This window comes from Brienomyrus brachyistius, chromosome 6 (assembly GCF_023856365.1).
Source record: "Brienomyrus brachyistius isolate T26 chromosome 6, BBRACH_0.4, whole genome shotgun sequence".
In the NCBI taxonomy this organism is placed as follows: domain Eukaryota; kingdom Metazoa; phylum Chordata; class Actinopteri; order Osteoglossiformes; family Mormyridae; genus Brienomyrus; species Brienomyrus brachyistius.
The window spans coordinates 1,533,538-1,559,019 of NC_064538.1; the positions used below are offsets into that span (position 1 = coordinate 1,533,538).

The following is a 25,482-nucleotide window of genomic DNA, read 5'->3' on the forward strand; positions in this document are numbered from 1 at the left end:
TCAAACTCAAAATATTGCTTCTCACTTATAAAGCTCTGCATAACCTCACTCCTTGCTACCTCAGTGAACTCCCTCGACTCCCTACTCACCCTCTCGCTCTCTCAGATCCTCTAATAATCCAATAAGTCCACCCAGAATATACGCCAGACGGAGGCTGTTGAGCTGAGAAACTTGACTGTTCAACCTAAAATTGGACATCTGCCCACCATAGAGTTTCTTATAAGTATTGCAAAATAACATGTTATGCACAGTATATGGACAAAAGTATTGGGACACCTGGCCATTACACTCGCAGTAACACTGACATCCCATTATAAATCCATAGGCATCGATATGGAGTCGGTCCCCCTTTGTAGCTGTAACAGCTGCCACTCTTCTGGGGAGACTTTGGAGTGTGTCTGTGGGAATATTTGCCCATTCATCCAGAAGAGCATTTGTGAGGTCAGGCAATATTGAAGACCTGGCTCTCACTCTCCATTCTAGTTCATCTCAAAGGTGATCCATAGGATTGAGGTCAGGGCTCTCCAGACCAGTCAAGTTTTTCCAAACCAAACTCACCCAACCATGTCTTTATGGACCTTGCTTTGTGCAGTGGGGCACAGTCATACTGGGACAGAAAAGGACCTTCCCCAAACTGTTCCCACAAAGCTGGAAGTATAGAATTGCCCAGAATGTCTTGGTATGCTGAAGCATTAAGAGTTCCCTTCACTGGAACCCCTGAAAAACAACCCCATACCATTAACCCTCCTCCATCACACTGTACAGCTGGCACAATGCAGTCAGTCAGTAAGCCAATGCAACCAAAACACACATCCACTGTATCCTGTAGTAATTATTAATTGCATTGTATCATGATCATATCCTGCTGAACACATTTATATTTCGTACTGGAACCGAAGAATATGCATAAAACAATAAAATGTCTCTTAAGCCAAAAACTTTTTATTAAAAGCTATGTGATTTTCATACAGACAGGTAATGTACAGAAAGTGCACACACAGCATTCAATGGACTATGTATTATTTAAAAATAAAATTACATTTATGATTTCTGAAACACTTCCATATATCATACAGTAAGACCTTGGATTTCGAGTAAAGCGGTCTGCAAGTGTTTTGCAAGACGAGCAAAAATTTCGAATAAAATTTAACTTCATAAACGAGCCAGGTCTTGCAATACAAGTATTACATATACGCTTTGTCTGCCAAGCGTCACGTGGTCACAACTGAGCTGATGGTCTCTCTCGCTCGTCAAAATTTAGTAGAAAAACACCACCCGAATAAGGGTGTAGCAGTGCAGTGTTTACCGACAATACAATGTCACATTTCCACAAAATCAAAAAGGAGACAAAAGGAGTGAAAGTCATCCTACAAAATAACATTCCTCTTCTCCTATCGCGTCTCCCTCCCACCATCCATGATTCTTTTCAAAGTTAAAGTGCAGGTTAATTTGTTTTATGTATTTTTACTTTATATTTTGCATAAATAATTTTTATATGAATATTTTTGGGCTGTGGAACGAACCACAAGCACGTTTCTGGAACGAATTGCAAACCAAGGTACCACTGTATATAGACAAAAACAAATGTTTTCCTTTAATATTAATACTAAATTATGGTAGTAGTTTAATTTACAAAACAAAAAGGTGGTTTGAGGACAGGGCAATAACATTTATTAAATACATCATAATAATTATTATGGTTCAGGTGGTTTCATTTCTCCAGGGGGGGCAATCTCCACACTGCTGTTAGTGACCCGGATCCCATACCAGCCCGCCCAGAACTGGGTGTCCTGTCCTCCATGAGTGAACCTGATGAAGCGGACGCCTGGCCCGTAATCTCGGAATACATGAGTCATCTGAAACACAGGTCACAACAGCGGGTCTGACTGCTTTCCCTGATACTGTCACACAAACACCAAGATCACATTAGACTGGAAGCTCACTTCATTTTGTTTGCAGGTGCTGCAGACCCCAATGACCATGTTACCATCAAAGTCAGCATCGTTCTTCTGCGGCTGCACTAACAGATTTTCTCAGTAAAGCTTGATGTATAAGATCTGACTTTAACTTGCAATTTGCTATGATTTCGTAAAACTAATATTCAAAAGTAAAAACTGAACGAAACTGCCGCAAGTGCAGCATTTGTGGTGGCAAAAGAAATTCTACAGGAACATGAATTTAAAATATTTCAATGACATATTTAACCCATCGATCTTCCAATGGCTCTGAGGTTGATAGTTCAGGTCCAGAAAGTCCAGACCAAGATTTTGTTTCAACCAACCAGTTGAGGACTCTGTGACTGTGACGCTTTATACTTTGGCTGAAACAAAATCTTGGTCTGGATTTTTATTTTCTGGACCTGAAATGTCCACCTCTGCACCTGCTTATCCTCGGCGGGGCAGCAATGGGGTCCTGAAGCGGTACAAGGCAGACCCTAGATGGCAGCCAGTCAAACTCAGAGCACACACACTAGGGTGCTGTCGAATAGTCTAACTGTGGACAGTGCAGGGGAAATCAGAACGCCCGGAACAATCCCTAGTGACACGATGAGAACACACAAAGCCCAAACATGTAGACCAGAGGCGAGATTTAAGCTTCCAAACCTGAAGGTGTGAGGCAACGACCCTACACTATGAGTCACCATGCCATCTGGAAATGAAAAGTTTTAATAAAATGTGTGTTTCAGTAACAATTGCTGGTTGTTGTCCCATGAAAGGAAGTCTGCAATAGCCTCAAAGGGGGTACTTCTCCAGATTTAAACTTTGAGTATAAACTTTGATTTGTTTAAAACAAAAGCCTTAGCTAATCATTGGTATCTTCATTAACCACTTAACCCAACCAGCAAAGTGCATGAGGCAGGACACACCCTGGGTCAGGGTGGATTTCCTGTGGAGGGCCAAATCCGAGCTTCATCGTGTCAGGAAGAGCCATTTTTAATGATTTTATTCCCCCAACATTTATGTCCCATGAGGCTATAGTTACAGACCTGTTAGATTTAGCTTTTTCATGTTTAACTTGTATTCTATACTTATTTTTAAGTCAAAGCCAAATTTGTGGGCAAAAAAATCAATTAATCTTCATAGATTTGAACATACAAACGTACGTTTTTTTTTTTTTGTAGTTAATGAATTTTTATGATTGCACATGTTCAGTAAAGATACCTCTGTCAGCTGGCTTTTTCTTAGGTCTGCCCTGCCTGTTACATTAGGCTCTTGCAGGGCACACACTTCTTGCACACACAATCACAAACTATGGGGAAGTGAGTCGCCAATCTTCCATGCAGGCTCAGTGGGAACATTCAGACTCACTCACCTGCTGCCATTGCATCTCGTTCCACTGAGGGAATACTACACGATTTGGACGGAATTGCTTAATCACTTTTCGTTTGTGATTAAGAAGCTCAACACAAATCTCATATTGACTTCCACAGTCATCGCGGGGACAATACCTGTCATGCACATACAAAACCAGAAGATTAGTGTACCCTGAAAAAACCATAGCAACAAACACAGGAATACGAGGTGCTCTCACCAGTCAGATATTACTATATCAGGCTGAATCTGATCCATTAGATATGGTCCATACCCCTCTTTACTCAGGTCTATTACCTGGGATTTTATGCAGGAGCTAAAACCAAAGAAATAGAGAAAGGTGAAAATGTTTATCCTACAAATAACCCATGCAATATAACATGACATTGACATTCTTCAAAAATATGGGAATAACATCTGAGCTCCACACAGGCATTTGTATTAAAACATCACAGTATTATGCACATATTAGTTTTAGATAACAGATGCATTGCAGAAGTTGAATACTGACTGATAAGAGGTTACAAAGTATTTTTGCACCCGTCCATCAGGGAATGAAGATATAGATCCGGTTTGCCACTTGTCACCTCCATTCCTGATTATTTGCCAATTATTGAAGCCCCCTTAATGAGAAAAGAAATCAAATATATTAACCCAAGCCAGGACTTTTTTTTTGCTTAATTTCTTCATTCCATCCATCAACTGCAAACTGCCTTCATATGCCAGCTGTGTTTTTCTTCTGTGCTATTCTCTTACTTAGGGGTTTTTCATAACAATTAATTAAAATACATATTATAATGTAACATATTATGCAATGGAAGGTAAAATTAGACCATGTAGTGGTCACCAAAAGTATACGGATTATAACATGGATGCATAATATTTACATATAAACCCCCTCGTTATATGGAGACAATATATTTGGATGTTGGCACTGTGAAAAATCAACTTTAAAATAAAAACACCAAATTAACAATAGTAATGCACTGACATATTTGTTGCTAGTTATTTAGTCACTGTACAGGCTGCGGGGTTATACATTTGCACATGTACATCCACAAAGTTGCGCACATGAAAAACATGAGCAGTCAGCAAGCATGTTCCCACCCACATGCATGGCGTCTTGTGCCTGCCCAAAAGAGCCTTTCCTAGTCTATAAAGAGGATACTAAGTATTAATTGCTATTGCAAAAATGTGTAGAAATTCCCATATTGAAAAGGATGGGTGTCCATCGAATACTTTCAACTGCACTAAGTAAATCAGTCTGAAAGTACCTAAACGCAGACAATTCTCTGTCTCCATTCCTTCTCTATCCCCCCTTACCGTCCGCCTTGGGGTTCTTTATCAGGTTCTGCCTCCTCTTACTTAGGATGTAAAATTGACACCAGCCTGTAGCAGTTTTTTTGTCATTGTATGGTTTAAGTCCTTCCCGCCGACACCTCTCTTTCCAGTAGGAGATGCTGTCAACTATTTCCTTCCACTGCTGGCAAACAAGCCGGAAGACACAAACTACATCCTGGCCTGGGATTAAAAAAAACACTTCCTCTAGGACTGTATCAGGGATTGGAGGCAGCTGCAAATAATACAAGAAAGGAAATGTTAGTTATTCCAGAGAAATATTATTTTTTTATTCTGTGTAGCAAAGATGAAATTCAGAAAGTCTTATCTTCTAACCACTTCTGTTGGTCTGGACTGCAGAGGGCCTGGAGCCTATCACAGGTGGGACAGAGCAAACAGCTGGTGTGTGGTACAGAAAATGCAGTGCAGAATAAAATCTGGGTAAAATAATAATTTGCACATTTCCGAGGTCCGAGGGATCACATCAGATACAAAATCATAAGCCACTGTGAACTGCAGTGTGGATCGTTCATGAGTGCCTCCTTGTCAGCTAAAGAGGCAATTATGGACATTTTGTAACAATTTTCATCATTTATGGAATAAACTTCCTATTAGTGTTCGGAACTCAGAAAACTCAGGAACACATTGTGCAAGCCTAATATTGAAGGTGGCATACTGGGTTGCATGTTCACCCTGTGTTTGCGTGACTTTTCGGCGGATCTTTCCTTCCACTGTTCAAAACACGTAACTCAAATGAAATGGAGTACTGAAACTGACTGTATGTGTGACTGAGTGTGCACCCTGCAATATGTCATTGGTTCCTGCCAATTGCAATGTATTTTGTATTATATTATATTATATTCATGATTACTGAATGGTCAGATTAATGAGTAGATTACTCGATTATTGATATAATCCATAGTGACAGTCCTAATCATCAAAAGAATATTACTCACCAAACTTGCCTGTTGCCCCATTTCTCAAGGAGTCTTTTTCCACTTGAACCCTGGATCTGGAGAACAATACAGACATACAATATGGGTGAGATATATAGTCCCAAGCAAAACGAACTGGGACAAGTCCAGTAGTGCAAAAGCCAACAACACACAGAATTTGCCCTTCTTGTTGTTATCATGAACAAGAAGAAAACAAGCCATTTTTCATGATTTTAGAATCCTGTGCCGCACTCCACAACTCAGAAGCCCGTACCTATATTGACTAAACATAGTATAATAATAATACAATAATTTCATAGTACAAGTGGTAATTTCAAGCAATAAACAATGACTATTGTAAAAAGTCATACCAACACAATATCTCTTACAAACTGATATTCCTTTTTTACCGTGGCCGAGACGTCGCTTTAACACATTTCTTTCTTCACATTAAGCTTTCACAGTTTTCTTCCTACTTACTTACTGGAAACAAGCATTTAATCATGTGCTATGTTAACATACACTTTTAATAACGAAACTAAAACTACTTCCTGTTCAGTTCTTCTTCGCTTGTGTTGTAGACGCCTTATGAGCATGGCGCCACCTACCAGCCTAGAAAGGAATAGCAGATGATAACAGAGCGATGAGCGTCAGTTCGGAAGCACAGATAGGTGCACCGAAGGACTTTCGAATTAATTTATGCGCCAGCAGATGTTACAGAGGCACGGGAAATGCAAAGTGCGTCCTTTCAAAACGAGGAGCGAAACCACATAAATCCACGAATTTGTTTGCCATTTTATTGTTTGAGTCAGGGTGAGACTCCTTAAAACATGCTCATTTATTTACTGCTAAATTAATTGCGACAGTCTGCTATTTGTATCGTGAAAGTGGAGCAGGCACTGCGTTGCCTAAAATAGACCCAACGCGCTTTCTTGGTTTTTTTTTCCATAACACACTTTTTTTGAAACACTGAGGGGCGGTAAAACGAGTCGCCATCTTTGTTCGGGGCAGAGAAACAGCAGCGGGAGGCGGGATGCCGAAGAGCTGCTCCGCATATAACTGCAGGAGCAGGTACAGTAGAAGGAATCCGGACTTAACCTTCCACAGGTACCAGACGCTTTAGAATAAGACCGGCTTCCTTCAGTCCTCACTTTAAGTGTATAATTAGGTATACAGGCCATATGCAATTATTAAGTCTTTTTAGCGGCACCTACCGCTGCATTTTCATGCATTAATTGCTGGTAAATCCCTCACGTATCTGCACAGAATACGCCGTACCACCATTTACGCTGTTTACACTGTTTCTCTGGTCCATCTCTAAGGACGTGAATTACTCTGTCTCTTGGAATGCAGTCCTTGAATGCACGAAATCCACGCGTTTACATATTGCATCCATTTAGAGACATTAAACTCTATGGCCACACAGATTTCCCCTAAGTAAGCCTTCTGTGCTGAAGGAGTGGCTGGACAACATAGGGCGACGGGACTTTCAGCCCAAAAAGCACATGGTCATCTGCTCGCACCATTTCACACCGGACTGCTTCAGTGGCTTGGGCAATCGCAGGAACCTCCTGTGGAATGCCGTGCCCACACTGTTCTCCTTCTCGCCCCCCAGCCCTAAGGTCAGTGTCATCCTAATGACTAAAAATGTGTAGGGGAGGAGGGAGATAAGGTAATGAAATGTTAACCCCCCCCCCAGAGAATGAAATCTCAGAAAAGGCTGAGCACTGAGAAGTCTCAGATCCCACTGAAGTTATTGGAATCGCGACAGGAAGACGTGAACGCGAGACAACCTGAGCCTTTATCTACTGACGAGGCCACAGGTGCTGAATCAAGACAGCTGAACTGTGATCTTCAGGTGGGTATCTAAGACACTGTGTAACTATTTTATCCTTATAAATAAAGCTATTTGCCTGCTTTTTCTGTACTCTTAATATAGCCAAAGTATGTACATGACTCGCATATCCTGGCTTTGAATGCATCCTCTGTCTGCTTGTGTCCCAGGATCTCAGGGCCACGGAGCACAGCTATGCTCTCGCCGGCCCCTGTGCAGCCAAGGTTCGCCTCTTCCGCTCCCTCGACGCCATTGTCTGTCTGTGCAGGAGGTTAAAGGTCAAGTGTCAAGTGATCCAGATGATGAGGCTGCAGCTGCGTGCCGTTCGCAGGGAGCTGGTGAGCTTGCGTGGTCAGAGACGGGCGCCCGGCCTGTCAGCGGCCACACGGGACAGTGGACTCCGGAATCGGCAAGTGGAGGAAGACTGTGGCTCTGGTGTACGTTGATTTCAGTTTGCTTGGTATGCTTATGAGGTGCATCCTGAGTTTGCCCAGTTTGATGTGTCCTTGGGTCAACAAGGGAGGGGCTTGCGTTTCCCTTCTTTAACCAATCACAGTCTTCATCGTATGACATCACCGCATTAATTAAAACCAGTGTTTTCTGTTAAGTGGCAAGGTGCACCTGTTTTATTGTGTATGCCTTTTGTTAAAGGACATGTCACAGGTAAAAATAACATTAGAATATGCTTACCTGCAAAGGCTCTACGAGGCAATGTAAGGGTGTGTTTTTTATTTCTTCACGATAACAACAATAATAACAGGCCTTCAATCAGCAGCCTTTCAATCACAAGCACAGAGGCTTCGCTTGCTGAGCCACATGCTGCCCCTAGGCTGATAGCTGGGTGGCTTTATGTCTCTAGTCTGAAAATGAGGGGAAAATGGACCAATGCAGTGATGTCATCAGTGATGCAGTGAAGACTGTGATTGGTTAAAAAAGTGAAACGAAAACCCCTTCCTTGTTGACCCAGGGACAGATGAAAATCAGGATGTCCTGCTTATGAAATGTAGGAGAGGGAGAGCACAAGCATTCAACATCATGACGAAGAGATGACGTTAGCTTAGACTAACATTGGTTCAGAAGCTTAGTAGTATGAAGTTGGTATGTAGGATTATCTCATCTTTTACCGTATTTGCATTACACATTCACCCAGATTCTGGATTTACTCAACATTAGTGTGATATTTTCCATTCCAGTGACCATTGAAGCAGAAAAAAGATTTTTTTACAAGGTTGAAACTGTAATGGGTGAAGAAAGATTTGGTAACAGTCTGTTTCAGTCACACATTTCAGTTGAGAAACAAGAGACATCAGTCATTTATAATTGAAGTATATTTTACAAAATGTGTATGTGATGATATTCCATAGACCTTGTCTATATGTCCGTATATCAGCTTTTGTCATTTAAAAAAGGCCATGATGACATTTCATCTTTTAAAGGACAAAATTTGTGTTGTCGTCTTTGTCAAATCTAACACTTTAGTCATACAAGAAAACTGGAACATAATTAGTTGCTTAGTTAATGCTTTTATTCAAAGCAAAATGTCTTCCCCCAGTGGACAGTTTATTTAAGGGTACAGCAGCTAGACGTTTTGGGACAACCTTCGCATCACAGATTTGTGCCTGCGTCACCTTACCACTAGTTGCCCCTCAGAACGTTCACGTTTTAATATATTTGAACTTAATTGCATAAAATGCTTCATCTTCATACTTTCACAATAGGGACAGAGGGATAGAAACGTAACATTGGTTTGAAAAGTGGCTTACATAAACCAGGGCAGCAAATAAATATATCCGTGGTAAAAAGACATCTAATTCCACATTTTCAGGCGAAGGTGTCTGTATGCGACTTGCTGAAGTTCGTCATCATGTTGAGAAAGTTTATAAAAAGAAATTCATCAAACCAAGTTTTATTCCACACACTGCAATGGGAGCGTCAATGTCAAGCACATTTTCTGGCAGCGTTCTTTCAACTGTCTCATATTTAATCATTTGAGAGAAAGCAGGATGAAGACATTTGCGTGACATCTTTTTTTCTGAAACAACATTCGACCACCCCCCCCATTTTATATTCGGTCTGTTTCTCCACTATTCTTGAAGCCCATGGAGGCGCAATACTGACAGCGGGTAATCTATTCATTTTTAAACAATGACTTTTTCTTAGTAATGAAAGTCCCCTTGACAAGTCAAAGGTGGAAAGTTCACACACACACCTGCTTTTATATGATTCTGATGCTAAAAATACAGGAACACGTTAAGCAGAGCAGCTGTGTTCCCGGAAGCTACCATCAGGGCTGGTGGCACTAGGCTCCAGGTGACAGGTGACCTCAAGCTTGGCAGTGCCTGACCTCAGTTGCTAAGGGGAACAGCTCCTAATGTGACTCTGAGGTTTATCACAGGTCTACTGTTTGAAAAGAGTCTCATGAATCTACACCCATCCAAAAACACATCATCATCTTAAAAACGAATCGCTTTCTCAGTTGACCAGATTGAAAATACCTGTCCCCAAACACCAGAATTTTGAAACACAGTCATTCAAGAAACATTCATGACCGTTTTAGTTCAGAAGAGAAAAAAAGAGGCATGGAGTAGAAGAAACGCCAAGTGTATAACTTCCTAAAGTTGAAATGCTCCCTTATATTTTCAGGAAAAGCAGACAGGTTGATTGTAATCACTAATTATACAGATAGTGACCTTTCGCTACCCGTTAACCTAAACCGACAATGGAAAGTTGGGGTTCTTTTACAGAAACAAAATACAGCTGAACTAAGAGACTGCAAAACATCCCAGCTAGCTGAAGCAACTGAACGCCACTGTCAAACTGGCACCATTTATAACAGAAATGCTCCCCCACACCAACTCTTAAAGTGAGCTGCTTTGAGTATAGACAGTCTCCTAGCTCACCAACTGATAGGACTCATTATGCAACTGAGAGGGACTAGAATAGAACAGCCTTAATCATATGGCAATAGGGCACATACCGCTGTACCCACCGTCTCGCACTGAACAAGTTCTAGTGAGATTAGGTATAACCCCAAATCTGAAAGAAGTATGTATAGAGTACACATGCATCATAGTACTGAAGATGGTTCTCGTCCGTGAGTTTAGGGCACAGGACTAGCAGGCAGATCTCAGTAGTGCGGCATTTGGCGGTGGGGGGGTGGGGGGTCAGTGGACACACAGGAGGTTCCACACTTCCAGTATTATTTAGTCAATCGTTTAATCAGCACAGAAAGGTTCCCATACATTGTTTGAGTTGACATGGCAGCAACCTAGGGGTCAAGTGTAACGGTGAGCCCTCACAGCAGGCTCAGACAGCTGACCGAATGTAGGGTACGCACTGCCATGTGCCAGGGAGTCGACAGGGTTGGGCACCCACAGGGCACACTGATTTCATATTTCAAGTTAAAAACCACAGCGGGGGAGGGACACACATAGGCGACTTTGTCAAGGCAAAAGGGGCTTCCAGGTCTCAAACGAGGATCCCTGCCTGTCTTTGATCTGTCATTCTCTATCCATCCCAGTAGACGGTCTAGGTGTCTGCATCGATCCGGTGCGCTACGGGGGTGAGGCAAGGAACAAGAATTTGTTGATTGCAAAACTGAGCAGAAGAGATTTTAGACATTATAAGGGAGGTGCTCACATTGTTTTGGTATCCTGAGTGCCTCCATGTCACCGGACAGGACTTGATGCATCACTCCCCGGAACTGGTACAACACCTTCAGACTCTTCTCCTCCCCAACACAGGGGTCGTAGAAGCCAGGCAGGCCCGACTGAGGAGTCACCACATGTTAGTCAGCATGGGGGAGGGGGATACAGTGCTTCACTGACCAAAAAAAGAGAGGCAGGTCAATGTCTATTTATCTCCCATCACTACCACATTACACTGAGATTATTCAAACCAACACAGATCTCAACAATGATCATGATGACCAAATCCCGATGGCCAACGTGTGGCATTATTTAGGCCCATTTCCGATATGCCCACCTTTGTGGCCTCAGTGAGAATGAGTTTGGAGTCCTTCACCAGACATTGCAGGGGGACGGTCACGTCGATGACCTTCGCTCTCTCATGCTTTCTACTATTGTCAGTCACAAACTTTCCATACCAGGCATTAAGGATGATAAGGCCTTATGAGAGAGAGAAAACAAATTACCACTTCCAGCGTGATCTATCTCACCATCGATCAGACCAGAGTTTCCCAACCCGGTCTTTGGGACATACAGATGGTCCACATTTTTGCTCCCTGCCAGACAGTCCACACTTTTGCTCCCCGATATGTGGCAAAAACGTGATCGTCTGATGTATGCATCTTGTCCTCAAGGACAAGACTGAGTAACGCTGCTTTAGACAGACAACTTGCTAATGCTTACTCACCCATCCTGGACTCCTCAGCCTCGATGATCCGCCGTACTGACTCTTGCATTAGTAAAACCTGCAAAACGAGGGACAAAGTCTGCCTATTTTTTCTGTTCTCCCAAAAACACATCCGCTAACCCACTGGGGCTCCACTACTATGCTGCTGCTGGAATACATGGGTGGGGGGTTCTGCAGGGTACCCCCAGTCGATCAAGGGTCGATCAAGGGCCGATCAAGGGTCGGAAGGTCAGTATTATATCTGACACGTGAACTTTCTCACATAGTTACATTATTAAGATTGCTGGGTTTGAGCCATTTTCTCAGCCACAGTCTCAAGTGGTCATTTCAAAAGTGTTGGTCATCTCCGGTTACGTACGGCAGCCTCTGCTTCCTGCTTTTTCCGGGCAATGCCAGAGGACAAGGTCTCTTGCTGCTTCTCCAGGTCTCTGCGTGCAAAGAAGAGGAACTGCCTGTCAGGGGTCAAGTTGTTTAGCAGAACTTTGACCTTGATCATCATCAGTGGCTAGGCTATTCCCTAGCTGCACTGCTGCGATAGCCGAGACTTCAAAACCCAAGGTGGAGAGGATTATCCATAGACCACAAAGCCCTGTTCCCCCTGGCTGATTTCTATTGGTTTTCACTGACTGATGTCAACAGCCAATCACAGCCAGTGGGGGTGGTGAAACCTCTTTTTCCTTCTATCAATAAATTTTATTGAGAGCCCTGTAGGATGGAGTGAATTAATGTGGCATGAAGTACTGGTCTAGGGACTGATCTTACTGTTCCTTCTGGGCTCGCAAATAGGGCTTGATGACAAGCCTCTGGATGGCCAAGTAGAACACCAGTGGTCCGGCTGTAGCGTAGAAGATCGCACTGGGTAGGATCTGGTCTGTCAGGTGAATCGGGAAAAAGTATGTCTGGCTTGCCCTGTTCAGCCTGTATAGAACATATTAAAAAAAACATATAGAGCAACATAAATAACTATGATACAATACTAGTTGCCCTGCTAAGAACTGTGCACATGCTGATGCCAACATACTTGATTTTGAGGGAGACTCCTTGAGGTACACCGATACTGACTGTAGCCCCCAGCACACTGTGCCGACTGATCTTCCGCTCCGCCCCATACTCTACCACTGTGCCAAAAAACCCTGACCTGCAAAATAAGGGTAGGAGCACACAAACGACGACTTCGCATTTCAGTCAAATGCATCTGCATATAATCAACAGGGTGGCATGGGTGCAAAGAGATACGGGATAACCTACTTCACAGAGCCCTTGATCTTGGTCTGGTCTTCATCCTGGAATTTGTACTGGTAGCTCATCATCACGAAGGAATGAGGAATGCCCAGCTGTGAACAGAATTCAGGGCAGAGTGGATGGAGCCAGGCACTCAGAGATGACCAGCCACACTCACAAGCTTTCCCCAGTCAATAAGGTCTCCTTGGATTCACCTACACATGATGTCACCAATGACGTAGCTATGGCTCTATAAAACCTGTTAACATCAGCGGCGCTGGATAGCAGGTAACTGTGAACCGGTGTTTTGACAGGCATTGCAGACTCCTCGGGGTATGCCTCATTAATTTAATTTCTGTGGTGTTTTAACGAGAACAAGCAGGGCTTGTTAAACCCGAGTTTCACTTCTGAAGAATCACCACAGCTTAATGGACTGTGAACACTTCAAGCAGGCCTCAAGCTGCGATTAATCCCCTGCCGGTTCGTTGCAGGTTGGGTACAGTTTATTGGGTATGGGGTGGAGTGTCGGTCCCCCCAGGCGCTAACCTGCAGGGCGAATGTGAAGTGGCTGCTCTTCGTGTCCCTCACGATGCTGGTGTTCATGGAAGACTGGGTACCCCATCTCCACTGCAGGTAACCCATGGTATTCTTGTCCAGGTGCCGGGCCAGCACAGTGTTCATGGCCGGCCGCACGCCACGGGACGAGAACTGCATCCCGCACTGCGCCGTCATGAAGCTGTCGAGGAGCACAGATTAATGGGGTGGGGGTGGGGGGAGGCACACAAAGCATAAAGTGAAGCAGGAAAGTACTGCAGATCCTTAACGAAGTATAATATACCAGTGTTTCCCAATCCGGTCCTGCATGAGGACCTGCAGCCAGTTCACTTCCGGGTCCTTATCAGGGAGCAAAAACGTGGACCGTCTATGGGTCCCTGAGGACCGGGTTGGGAAACACTGCTAAATACTGTCCTCCAATGAGTTCCCCCTGGGATCAATATAGTTTATAGTGCAGTATACAAGATAAGATAACATACTTTATTGTTATCTACAACCTCCTCACACACACACATATCATCATATTACAAAAACGACACCTCCATCGACACTGATGTTGCTTATTTACTGTATCTCTGTATTTCTCAATGGAAGATCCAGCCTGCAGTTCTGAGATTCCCGTTGCCTGAGCTATGCTGTGGGAACGCCATGGCAACGCACACTCCTGCTAGATGGTAGCCAGCTCTCTGATAAGGAACATCAGCTGTGTCTGGAACAACGTTGGTGGCAAAGCTCCCCAAACACCAATGGTGCTTTTCCATGCCACCAAGAACCGAGCCACACCGCACACTGACAGTTCTTAGCAGTACCAGTTAACCACAAGGCATTACACAGTATTTTGTGCATACAAACACCATAGCCACAAGTCCACAGATAGCAGATGGATAGTACTGCGTGTACGACATATTTAATCAGACACAAAAAATGTATAAGTGCTAATAAACAGTATAATATACAGCTTTCACGTCTGTTTGTGAAAGGTGCAGCCATCTTAAATGCCAAAGTCAGAGCTGTAGAGGTTCCTCCGACTTCCTAAGTTGGAATTCTGACTTCGAGTAGCTCTCAGTTGAAATGTAATGCAGCATTTGACCTGATGGGGGCGGCGTGAGGACAGTCACGTTACTCATGGGAGGAAAAAGGGCGTTTCATCGAGGATGGGAGGAGAGACTGATGTAGCAGAAGCAGTGGGGGGGGGGGGGGGGGGGAAACACCAATGATCCTAGCTGGCTGGGCAGGTGGGCCACCAAGGAGGGGGACTACATGTGTGCTGGGTCAGGTGCTCGGGTCCAGGTATGTTTATTGGGCCGAGTACAAACTAAAGGGAAACAAGGAATAGCTGAAATGACCTTGCCCCATGAAGGATGTCCACCCCATACTATCGGGGGGGGGGGGGTTTAAAAACTTGCAGGCAAAGCAGAACCAGATGAACCCCCCATTGTTAAATTATGCACCAGGAAGCACTCACCAGCGTTGCGTCAGATTACGGAAAATCTTTAGTCCAAATAGGGGCCCGTGTGTGTCCCCTGCACCAAACTCCACCTGCAGAGACCAGCGACAGACCCACATGACACCGGGAATGGAAGCACGCCCTCTTGTGGGCAGCTCTGTGGGGGCCAGATAGTCCCCATCTATCCAAAGCACAATCAAAAGTTGTAACCCTTTGCTTCCCTTCTGCCTAGGCCCTTAATTCTCCTAAACTGGAAAAGCCTGGACATTTAGTCTTTGGATCTGCGACATAAACAAAAATAAAAAAAAACAGAAAAGAATAAAGTTGACAAGTCGTCGCCTCAGTTTTACAGTCTAACGTATTTCTCGATGATGATTATTATATGTTCTTTTCCTGCACTATGAATTTCCAGTCAACCTGTGCTCTTTCTTTCTGCAAAAAATGTAACCGGGAAGACAGTGCACATGTAACCAGGAAGACAGAGCCCCCACCCACCCACGTGGTCCTGCCTGGTGCTACACTCTACTGAGATACACTGTCCCAGCCCACTGCCCGCCCGGCCAGGCCCACATGCACGGCAGGGTATGGCGTCTGACCTCTCCCCAGCCCCTGGCAGAGGTAACCCGCCGCAGAACTAAGCTGATGTTCCCCCCTCCATTGCCGTTCTGCGTGGAGAGGGAGCCGGACAGGATGGCCGTGTTACTAGAAGTCAGAGGAGCCTGAAATGAGACAAAGGCACAAGCGTTCAGGACCACACCGTATACTGCTGCCTACTGTCCATACTACAAAGGTTAGGGCGCCCCCTACAGACCACACTCATCATGCAGAAACCATCCCCGACTTTATATTTTTTTAAAATTACAAATCACAAAATGACCTAACAGCCAATTAGTAATGGCCTATAGCCATCTATCACATTCATTATCCAATAGGAGATAGAAATTTCTATGTGTACATCTCCTGTATTCTGAATGGACTGACACATTCAGGGGCTCTCCTTGTGTCCATGAGACAGTGAATGTAATGTTTAATATAATACTGCTAAAATAGACAACAGTATTCACTTTGTTGTAAACAAGTTGTAACACTGTAACATTAGTGGCACGCTAATTAGTAACACATGTGCGTCTGTGTGCAAATAAACTGCAGCTTCGGACATCCTCATCGTCGCATCCAACACCTCCACAATGGTCAAATACATATTGCATGGTGGGTCATCTAGTGCTTTGGCAAAAAGAATTTTTTACGGGATGTTTTGTGTAAAACCAAGGAACTAGTAACATCCATCCTAAATATTTCTCAGGAGGGACAGCCTACATTCCGAATGCCTGACATCACAATGCACTCGTCACAATGTGTGTGACAATAAGATTGCCCCTACCTCTATAGACTGCGATATGTGCATCTTGTTGATCTCAATGCGTGGGAATCCCCCCCCAGGCACGTCTTCGTAGTCTTCTTCATATCGATCGAAGAGATCTGTGGCATCCACACCTACGCTAATCACCCCCTGAGTGAGATAGGAGTGACAGTAAAGGCCAATTCATACTCCGCTTTGCACTTGTGGTTGAGGAGGAGGAGGAGGGGACGTGACATTAATTTCATTATCGGGGGTTGGCTGCGGACAACTGCGGTCAGAGCATGTGTAGCCAAGATTTTTATATCTAGCGGAAAATATGCGCATTGATCATGCATGTGCAGGATAATTGATTAGGTATTTCCAGTAATCTGACGCAACGCTGGTGACACACCACAGTACAACAACAAACGGTGTCCTCTGCATTTAACCCATATGTGACAATGTGACATAGCAGGGGGCGGCTAATTCAGCGTCCAGGGAGCAGTGCTTGGGGGCGGTACCTTGCTCAGGGTACCTCAGTGATCGGGGATTCGAACCAGCAATCTTTCAATTACAAGTGCACTTCCCTAATCATTAAACCACCACTGCCCACTGTAAGCTGTTGCAAGTGAAAACTGAAGTATGATTTGGCCTTAACTGCAGGTGGAAGTGGGAAAAAAACACGGACGACTGCAGTAAAGGCGGTAGTGTCGCTCTGGCGTCACCATGGCAACACAGACTCCCGATGCCTAACCTTGGGGTTGGTCCTCTGCTGCAGCCTCCTCTCATCCCTCTCCCTCTGCAGGCGCTCGTACTCCTCCCGGATCTCAGCGGGGGTCCTCCGTCGCTCCACCACCTGGAAACCCAGGAGGCCTTAACCATGAACTATTCCAGAAACTTCTGGTCAACAGGACATACCTGTTTGTGTCTCTCTAAGCCTTGGCACGCATTTTCAACAGCTCTGTCACCATTACATCTGACATTTACTGAATGATTTGGGAAACACATAAATGACCAATGAACTATCAGAAAAGGGATTAGACACGTAACCTAACTTTCCTTCTGGATAAATAAAGTCTCTCTCTCTCTTTCTACCACTATATTTACTACTAAATATGCAGGTCAATGATTAATTAAACAGGCCCACAATCTATTTGAAAATCCAACATCTGTGTGAGGTGTGTATATAGTGTTTTATCTTTCCTTTAACATGAGGAATACAGCAGGTTGATGTCTACTTAACATGAAGCTCTGATGTCAAAGAATCTCGCAGACATAAAACTCACTTCCCATCCTTCAACTTCCAGCCCCCTCTTGCCATAGATGTCGTAAATGGCCCTGGACTGAGGATCGCTCAGAACTGCAGTGACAGGGAGCCAAGAAGAGAAAGTTTAGAGCATATGCCAAAGCGGGAAGCCACTGTCTTTGATGGCAGCCTGTGCTGTAACTCTCATATACACTTAAAGAGAAAATAGGAGGACGGCAGGTGAAACAGTTGCGCAAGAATGGAGTATGAGTTCAAAGCAACACATGGTCTATTCACATGAACGAAAACGAGCACTAATTACTGTAACAGATGGGAAAATAACATCACAACTGAGTTTCTTTTCTTCGCATCTTTCTTGCGTTCTCTGGCACTCGATGCCAGTGCTGAACAAACTGACCAGTCAGGACCAGCTCACTTACAGGAAATACTTTTTTATGTTACCTACAAGGTCAGCCTGTCATACCACACAGAATGAACATCCAGAAGACTCATAATCTCAGATGTAGGGGTTACAGGATTAAGGACACATCCCACCTTCATAGGCCTGGTGCACAAGGTTGAAAAGCTGCTCTGCCTGCTGTTTCAGCTCTGGGTCCCTGTGCTTATCAGGGTGGTACAGCATGCAAAGCCGTCGATAGGAAGCCTTCAGCTCGTCCTGCGTCGCCTGAGCTCACAATCGCGAAGACAAGAGCACAGGTGCATAAGCAAAAGTGTAAAGAGAAATCAAATGTGACAAATTTCAAATTCAAAAGTGTGATCAAAATGCTTGAAGAGGACAGAATCATTGTGACACCAACAGTACTGGCAGATGCGAAATAAAACTCAGTCAAATAAAAGACATTTCTAAGAAGTTTGAATAAGAACTTTTCAGACAAATTCCTTCTGAAAATTAAATATCGTTACAGTTAGGAAAATACCAAGAATGTGACTAGAAGATTTCTTCCCAGGTTGCTTACAGATTATTAGTTTCAGCATAGGGTCTCAATCAGCGGGTCGTTTTAGGCAACTAGCGAACAAACTGAGAATCAATGAACGGAGTTGACATACTGTAAGTCTGTCCTCCCATAGCCCAAAATAAAAAGCTATTGACAGCTAGCTAGCTTGACTTTTGTCCACTGTGGTGTATATGTATGATAATGCGCGTGTCAGCAGACAGCGAGCAGCCGTCACATCGCGCCGGTGGGAACTGAGCATCAGCAGGGATATCCATGACCAACGAAACAAATGTCTTATACTATCATATGGAATTATTTACATGCACTCCTCGCTAAAAGCAGACGTGACAGTTACGTTAAAATACAGCGAGGTGTGTCAAAGTTACCTCTTAGTAGGAGAGTTAAAAAAAACCCTTCAACGTAAAATCAATGTTAAGCAAGGGTCACCCGTTCATTCGGCGGAGGCATTTTCTAAAGAAATATTTTCTGAGACGGACAAAGAAATCGCATCATACTAATTCTATATCTGCCGATGTCACGTGGTTTCGGGTCACTAACCTCACGCCTAACGTTGAGTAAAGAGTAGTAATCATCGTTATCCACTTCATCTTCTTCCAAGGCAGCCGCCATGTTTCCAACCTTTAGTCCCGCCTCACAGGTTTCTGTGCAGCATTGTAATGACTGGCGCCTTTTGTAACTGCTAGCGCCACCTGCTGGGTAGGATGTCTCTTTTCCTTCTAGTTCTGCGACAAGAGCATCAATATATACTGTAGAAGTGGTTGAAGATTCTCAAGACACTTCAATTGCTTTTATTTGAAAGTACTTAATTTGTTTGTGCCTCAAATCCACGAACATATACTAGGCCTAGCTACAAGCAGTGAACTACTACTGTCTGTCGACGATTTTACAGGTTTTTACACTCTGGTAAAATGAAAAAACATGTAATATGTTGTCAATAGCCGCATCAAACACATAGGTTTCATTTTTTATTTATTTAAATTCACATGAAACATCAGTCTTGGTTTGCAGTCACTTCCCTTGCCCAATATTAGGTGCATGCTAAGTGTTATTTCGACAGGAATTTCTTCGCTTTTATTTCCATGGCTGCAAAAATTAATTTATTCATTTCAATATTCTCGAAGTAAGCTGTTAAGGATATCCTCATTTTTGACTTTTTAAGTATTAATAACAATTTTATACTATATGCGACAGCTTTTCATTGTTTGAAATTAATGAGAAAATATTCTATTTAACCTTATGTCAAACAAATGTAGAATATTTATATATTTAAATATATATATATATCGCTTTGCAATCGTCGCAGTAATAATAAACCAATGACTTACTTTAGGCTTATGATGTATGAATCTTACATCCATTCTCTAGTTTTGTGATGCTCCGGAAGTAGATGTCCTTATCAGTGGGTTATTATATCTAGTTATATTGCAGACTGTGAATCACATACAAGCTTTTATGTGTACCCAGATGAATGAATTGATCGATTTACTACATGAAGAGGGATCTGTCCACATTCAGGGATCCGTATTCGGATGGTTTATTTGTGATTGAAAGTGTTAGGTTTTACCGAAAATTGCACTAACTTAATTGCCTTAGTTTTCTTCGTAAGAATAACTTGGGCCTATTTAGTGAGACTCCGCGTGACACAGAAACAGCACGAAAGTGTTTGAAAACATGAACTGTTGTTTCTGACAGTCAAGCACGTTCCTAGCAGAAACAGAAATTGCTTGAAATATTTATTGCAATTAGCCAACAGTGATGATTTTGGATTCCACTCTTCCACCAGCCTAGCTTCACATAATAATTAAGAGTTGCGAAACAATACGGTAACATATGGCATTTATAAAGTAGGCCCATTTAATTGGAAGATTGACAGCCTCAGACCCACAGGCTTCCTTCTGCATGTATTCCAGTTTGGTGCCTTAGTCTGAAGTCGCATATTGCAAGTTACCCTTAGTGTGCGATAGTCGATTAATCGGTTACTGGAAATGGATATTACGACAGCACCATAAACCCGAACTTATAACTATATAGAAACTTATGCAGAATTTGTGGATACGTTTTCCATATACTTTATAAAATGTCCTTAAAATATAGACAGTTCTCCGTTCAGCCGCCTTGTTAATACCAGTTTAACTTGTACAGGACCCTATCGTGAAACCATTTTCAATCAGAATTGACTTAACTACAATTAAATCCTCAATTATTTTTCTGGATGTCTAAATGTGTAGTGTGGCGCTTTAAAATTTGCCCAGTCAGTATTATTTTCCTAAGGGTGTGCTGAATGGTCTGCCTTTTCAACTTGCAACTCTTGTTTTAACTACTACTTAGAACATAATAAGAGCTAATTGCACTGGCTAATGTAATGTGAAAATATATGTAAACTTGTATTTGAAACCATTTTACGTACAGCTTCGTCTTAGCCTTTCACTGTGTTTTCTCGAAGCTGCACTGCAGTCATGAGCTGTCATGATTTTCCCAGCTTGGAAGTTTCTCTCAACAGAGACGTAAACGGCCATTTCAGAATTTACTCTGTGCCGATCAAAGTATCCTTGAGCTATATACCTAGGAGGTCAATTGGTGGTAAATTGCTTGGTAATTTTTATTTTACGGTACATCAAAAGTTAATTTGGTTGACCTTGCTATGTATATATGTCTGAATTTAAGAAACCGAAAACATTTAACTGTTCTCAGTTAAACAGTACAGGGAGTATTAGTATCTTGTGGTTAAACTGTAAAAGTTTTAATGCATTTTTGAGACCTCGCAAGGACAGTGAGCTGTTCAGACTGAAATTCATTTTCTTTCCTGGCAGATGTAGGCTAAAGCTCTTTTTAAAAGGAGCGTTTGCATCTTTTCATGTTATACACGTCTTTGGTATGTTGAATTCAATTATTTCGTCTGAAATTTAAAAATATAAAGAAATGTCACGATAATGTGAACCAGATCTAAATAACAAGGAAAATGTTGGTCAGATCGACTTAATATTTGCTTCTTTTAAGTTTCAGATTTAAAATTGGCGATTAACTGGGGTAGACAGACTATGGTTACGCATGAAAACGTTAGAAAGTATTAAGTGAAAATTTTAAATAATATCTATATATATACATATGGAATAACTGGCCACGTGTCTTACAGAAATGCAGCACGTTTATTTCCGAACTGCTTCCTTTAGTTGGTCCTTTTGCAATATATATTTTGTAAATGTTTTCGGATAATATAATATCGTGGAAGTAGCTCCCCACTTTTGCTCTATAGTTTAACTTCAAAAAGTATGGGCCTATTCACTTTACGACTGAATTTCACTACACACGTACAGCGTATGCTTGCCTATGAAACAAAACTTGAAACTTGAGTTATTAACGTGGGTTAAATATCATTTTGTTACAAACACTTTCAGACAATAGTTTCTGGGTCTTAAACTGAATTGAGAAACTCTTGTCATGTTACTGTGTCCCTGCATGTTCAAGGTGACTATGCGTCTTTGTACTGACCGTGGGAACCATGAGCTGCTGTGTGGATTTTAGCGGACGCTGCCATGCAAGTTGTCATCCATTTTTAAGGAACTGAAATATCCGAAATGTACACGTAATCTAATGTAATAAAGAAAGAAACCTTTATTACCCCGAAGAGGAATTTGTCTTGCAATTAGGAGCCATAAATAACACAGAGCAAAACAACACTTAGACATACAAACACACCTAATAATACATAAAAAATGTTATGTTGGAAACGATAATAAAACATTCTTTACCGTACCAGAACTTTTACTTTTGTTTACATGTAGCTATGTATACATGTCATGACTCTTTGCGAAGGTTATGCTATTTATTTGAACTATTAGCAAACATTATTATGCCATCAGGTACACAATATATGGACTATCAGTACATATCATTTTCCATTGTTCCACGTACTTAGGAACTGGTCGCAGTGGTCGGGCATGTAAACTGGGCCGGGGCTCCGTTGCCGCGCGCCGCGTGTCTGTCTTTTCAGCACCACTGCCGCGTGACAGCGCTCATAAAAGAACAGCGGGACCTCGTGCACGAGCATTTAGATCAGCTTGTGCTCCTGTTTATAAAACTTCCAGCAAGTCTTAAAAATCAGTTTACACATGTCATTTATATAACAATCGTATGCTCTTTTACGCACGTACTGTAATCCCGTTGTATCAATATTTTACAATGGCACAAAAACGAAAAATCTTTGGATGTTTCAGTTAGTATAGAATAATAATTTTGAAACGTAAAGCTGAAGCGGGATTCATTTTGTTAAATTTAACATGTTGTAGTCTTTAACATCAAAACCAAAAATAGTGAAAAATTATGTTTATTCATTGCACTTTGAAATGTTGTTGGTGGGTCAACTCATTCGCCACAGTTGTGTAACACCCATTAGGTGACGCAGCACAACCTTCGCCTCAGAAGTATCGGGTGAAGAGTTGAAAACGCATCCCGTTATAAACCAGTAAACTGGCATGGGAATACTAAACATTACAAACGTCTCTCTTACATCTGGGTAGCGTTACATATATTTCATATATACACGAGGCACAATATCGTTTAATAATCACAGTTTGTCTTTTTTATTTTATTTTCTTCCTTTTTTATCTGGTATACGTCACTTTCAGCATCATAGCATCCGCGGTATGTACCTTGCCCAAGCGAGAACATTGCCCCTACCGGGCTGCTTCAACGCAGTCTGATTGGTTTAGGTAACAGAATTGAGAAGCCAGGATTTCACTAAGACAAATGCATGCAAGGGCATCCCAACTGACTGAATAAAGAATACGAGTATCTCACAGAAACATGCGTCGCACAACAATGCGTTGTAGATCAATGTGGTTGCTCAACGTATTTGTTTCATGTATAACAATGGCGTTTTTCTAAAATCGACAGCAACATTTATCATGGGGTAGTCGTAACACCTACTTTCACTTGTCATGCTATTATTTGCGTTTCCACTGGTTTTTACATGGAAGGTAATGGCAAATATTAATAGCAGAGACCACATGAAAGAGCCACCATTTCAATTATTCTCCCCCAAAATCATAGCCACTAAGCATCTCTGATTTCGAGTGGGCAAGACACGTTTTCTACAACGCTTATTGGTTTATATCACGCTTAGCTGTCTCTAAATATAAACTTTGGCCAATTGTGAGTGAGGGAGGCTTTGGAGGCGGGATGTTATTTCATGTACGGAAACTGCATTTCATAGCTCGATTGCCAGTCATTCCTTCTTGGCCAATGCGTGCCGATCATCCGTCGGACTTCTCCGTTGGTCCCGCCCCCTCCTCGGCTGTCCTCGCCGTGCACGCGCGTGGTCCCCCGGTCGCGAAGAGGAGGAGGATGTGGCGCGCGGAGGGGAAATGGCTGCCGAAAACAAGCCGGAAGGTAAGAGAGAAATAACGGATTTCATTTACGCCATTTAAATTTTTTGTACCTATATATAATGTAAAGGTCTTCATTTAAAAAACAAAATTGGGAAGGGTGGGCGGCCGAAGTCGAGGTGCCTTTGAAAGTCATACGGCTCCTATATCAATCCTGAAACGGTTAACAAGCGCGATAACGTTGTGGGCTAGCACGCTAGGATGCTAGCTATGTCCATGTAAAAACAGAGGGACCGAATTACCAAGCGGATCCGAATAAAAAATCCTTCCAATTTTAACGTTTGATATTCGTCGTAGAGCGCTAACTAACCAACTGACAGGCAAGCGGACTTGGCGTAAGCGTGGCTCCGCCGACCACGAACTTCTCCCGCATGTAGCCAGCTAGCTATATTTTTGTAGCCTGGATGCCCACTTCAGTATCGCTAGGTAGCGACATGCTGTTTAATGTATTAAACTTCATGCGATGCCGCCAGCGCGCAGCTGTCACACCGTCATTTAAAAAGTAGAGATCGACCTCTTCGCTTCCCCCCCATTCCCAACTGCAGTAGTCGTAGCTATAATAGAAATTGAAAGCGTTTGAAGAGGAAAGTACAGTAACCTTGATGTCCACACGCTGGGTTTTGTGCTCGGCGGAGCGGCACAAGGCGGCGGAGAGTCTCCGGAGGAGTGATTTAAAGTGTCGGCTCTGCAAACGTGATTTTCTCCCCTCCCTCCACGCCTGTGACTCGTGTTGTCCTTTTACAACCGGACAATAGAGTGCCTTGTAAGCAGTGAAATTACAATAAAAACCAAGCGCGACATTTATACTGCTTAAGAGTCGGCGAGTACTCCACATCTCCGGCTTCATGGACGCGCGTTGTTTTCAGCGTTTGTTCTCGCCATCCTTCGCGAAATTGTCTGTTTCAAAACCGACGCGAATTTCAGGGTAATTGCGACGTTACGGTGAGGAGAAACACGCGTGATAGACGGAATATTTCAAAGCCGGGAGACGTTTGGAAATAGGCGAGCGCTGACAATGTGACCTCCTGGGCAGTCGATGTAACTGAACTGAGGTTAATTTCACTCACCTTGTCCAGCGTTTGCATGGCATATGTTGAGAATAGAAACGATTGAAAAATGCTGTTAAAAGGAAGACGTTACCGGGCGATATCGACTTGAAATAACGGCTTATGTAAATAAAGCGGTTTCCGATAATTTGAGGCGTCCTGCCTTCAGTCGCTGGTTTCACCGCGAAGAGTGAAATAAACGCGCATTTTAAAAATCTGACGCATTTTCACTTTGAGATGTTAATAGTAAACTAAAGTGTAATGGACGCCACAAGGTTAGTGTACCATTCGGGTCACTGTGTTTGTATGTGATTGAATGTGGTTTACGGGTATGCACCGTCGTCAGTTTCGGACTTGTGGTCTCGTTTTTTTCCGGCCGCTTTAAGATGCTAGAGAAAATGAATGCAAGGACCGAACACTAAAAACGTCGATTGATATAGGCAATCCTTTTCAATTTTCGCCTAGGAATTCGAAA

The 25,482-nt window shown here is 42.9% G+C and overlaps 4 protein-coding genes across 10 annotated transcripts in view; 2 read left to right on the forward strand and 2 right to left on the reverse strand.

Moving 5' to 3' along the window:
• Positions 1 to 922: 922 nt before the first annotated feature.
• On the reverse strand, positions 923 to 6,161 carry LOC125744787 (F-box only protein 44-like). Its single transcript, XM_049017002.1, has 8 exons — positions 5,995 to 6,161; positions 5,606 to 5,661; positions 4,986 to 5,021; positions 4,635 to 4,884; positions 3,823 to 3,934; positions 3,532 to 3,627; positions 3,313 to 3,448; positions 923 to 1,856 (listed from the first exon to the last, which is right to left on the reverse strand). Exons 2-8 carry the CDS (start codon positions 5,624 to 5,626, stop codon positions 1,695 to 1,697), a joined length of 813 nt encoding a protein of 270 aa, XP_048872959.1. The 5' UTR covers positions 5,627 to 5,661; positions 5,995 to 6,161; the 3' UTR covers positions 923 to 1,694.
• Positions 6,162 to 6,214: 53 nt separating this feature from the next.
• Positions 6,215 to 8,861, forward strand: thap3 (THAP domain containing, apoptosis associated protein 3). Of its 5 annotated transcripts, XM_049016584.1 has the most exons (5): positions 6,215 to 6,691; positions 7,011 to 7,206; positions 7,284 to 7,442; positions 7,589 to 7,642; positions 7,750 to 8,861. In XM_049016584.1, the coding sequence occupies exons 1-5, from the start codon at positions 6,618 to 6,620 to the stop codon at positions 7,888 to 7,890; spliced, it is 624 nt and encodes a 207-aa protein (XP_048872541.1). In that variant the 5' UTR covers positions 6,215 to 6,617; the 3' UTR covers positions 7,891 to 8,861. The 5 variants fall into 5 exon arrangements, with proteins under 5 accessions (XP_048872541.1, XP_048872538.1, XP_048872540.1 ...); XM_049016581.1 differs by having other exon boundaries at positions 7,589 to 8,861; XM_049016583.1 differs by having other exon boundaries at positions 7,356 to 7,442; positions 7,589 to 8,861.
• A 1,754-nt stretch (positions 8,862 to 10,615) lies between these two features.
• On the reverse strand, positions 10,616 to 25,180 carry dnajc11a (DnaJ (Hsp40) homolog, subfamily C, member 11a). Its single transcript, XM_049016580.1, has 17 exons — positions 25,029 to 25,180; positions 19,115 to 19,299; positions 18,156 to 18,285; positions 17,641 to 17,714; positions 17,109 to 17,210; positions 16,397 to 16,525; positions 15,612 to 15,734; positions 15,034 to 15,107; positions 13,560 to 13,749; positions 13,041 to 13,126; positions 12,814 to 12,930; positions 12,555 to 12,710; positions 12,151 to 12,220; positions 11,793 to 11,850; positions 11,403 to 11,545; positions 11,058 to 11,187; positions 10,616 to 10,972 (listed from the first exon to the last, which is right to left on the reverse strand). Exons 2-17 carry the CDS (start codon positions 19,184 to 19,186, stop codon positions 10,947 to 10,949), a joined length of 1,680 nt encoding a protein of 559 aa, XP_048872537.1. The 5' UTR covers positions 19,187 to 19,299; positions 25,029 to 25,180; the 3' UTR covers positions 10,616 to 10,946.
• The window catches only part of camta1a (calmodulin binding transcription activator 1a), a 285,485-nt gene continuing 283,819 nt past the window's right edge, over positions 23,817 to 25,482 (forward strand). For 2 of the 3 annotated variants that reach the window (XM_049016579.1, XM_049016577.1), the window contains exon 1: positions 23,854 to 23,965. In XM_049016579.1, the coding sequence (XP_048872536.1) occupies positions 23,941 to 23,965 (25 nt within the window). In that variant the 5' untranslated portion in view covers positions 23,854 to 23,940. Of the gene's footprint in view, positions 23,966 to 25,482 lie in introns of all 3 variants that reach the window. The other variant, XM_049016578.1, reaches the window with a different exon arrangement.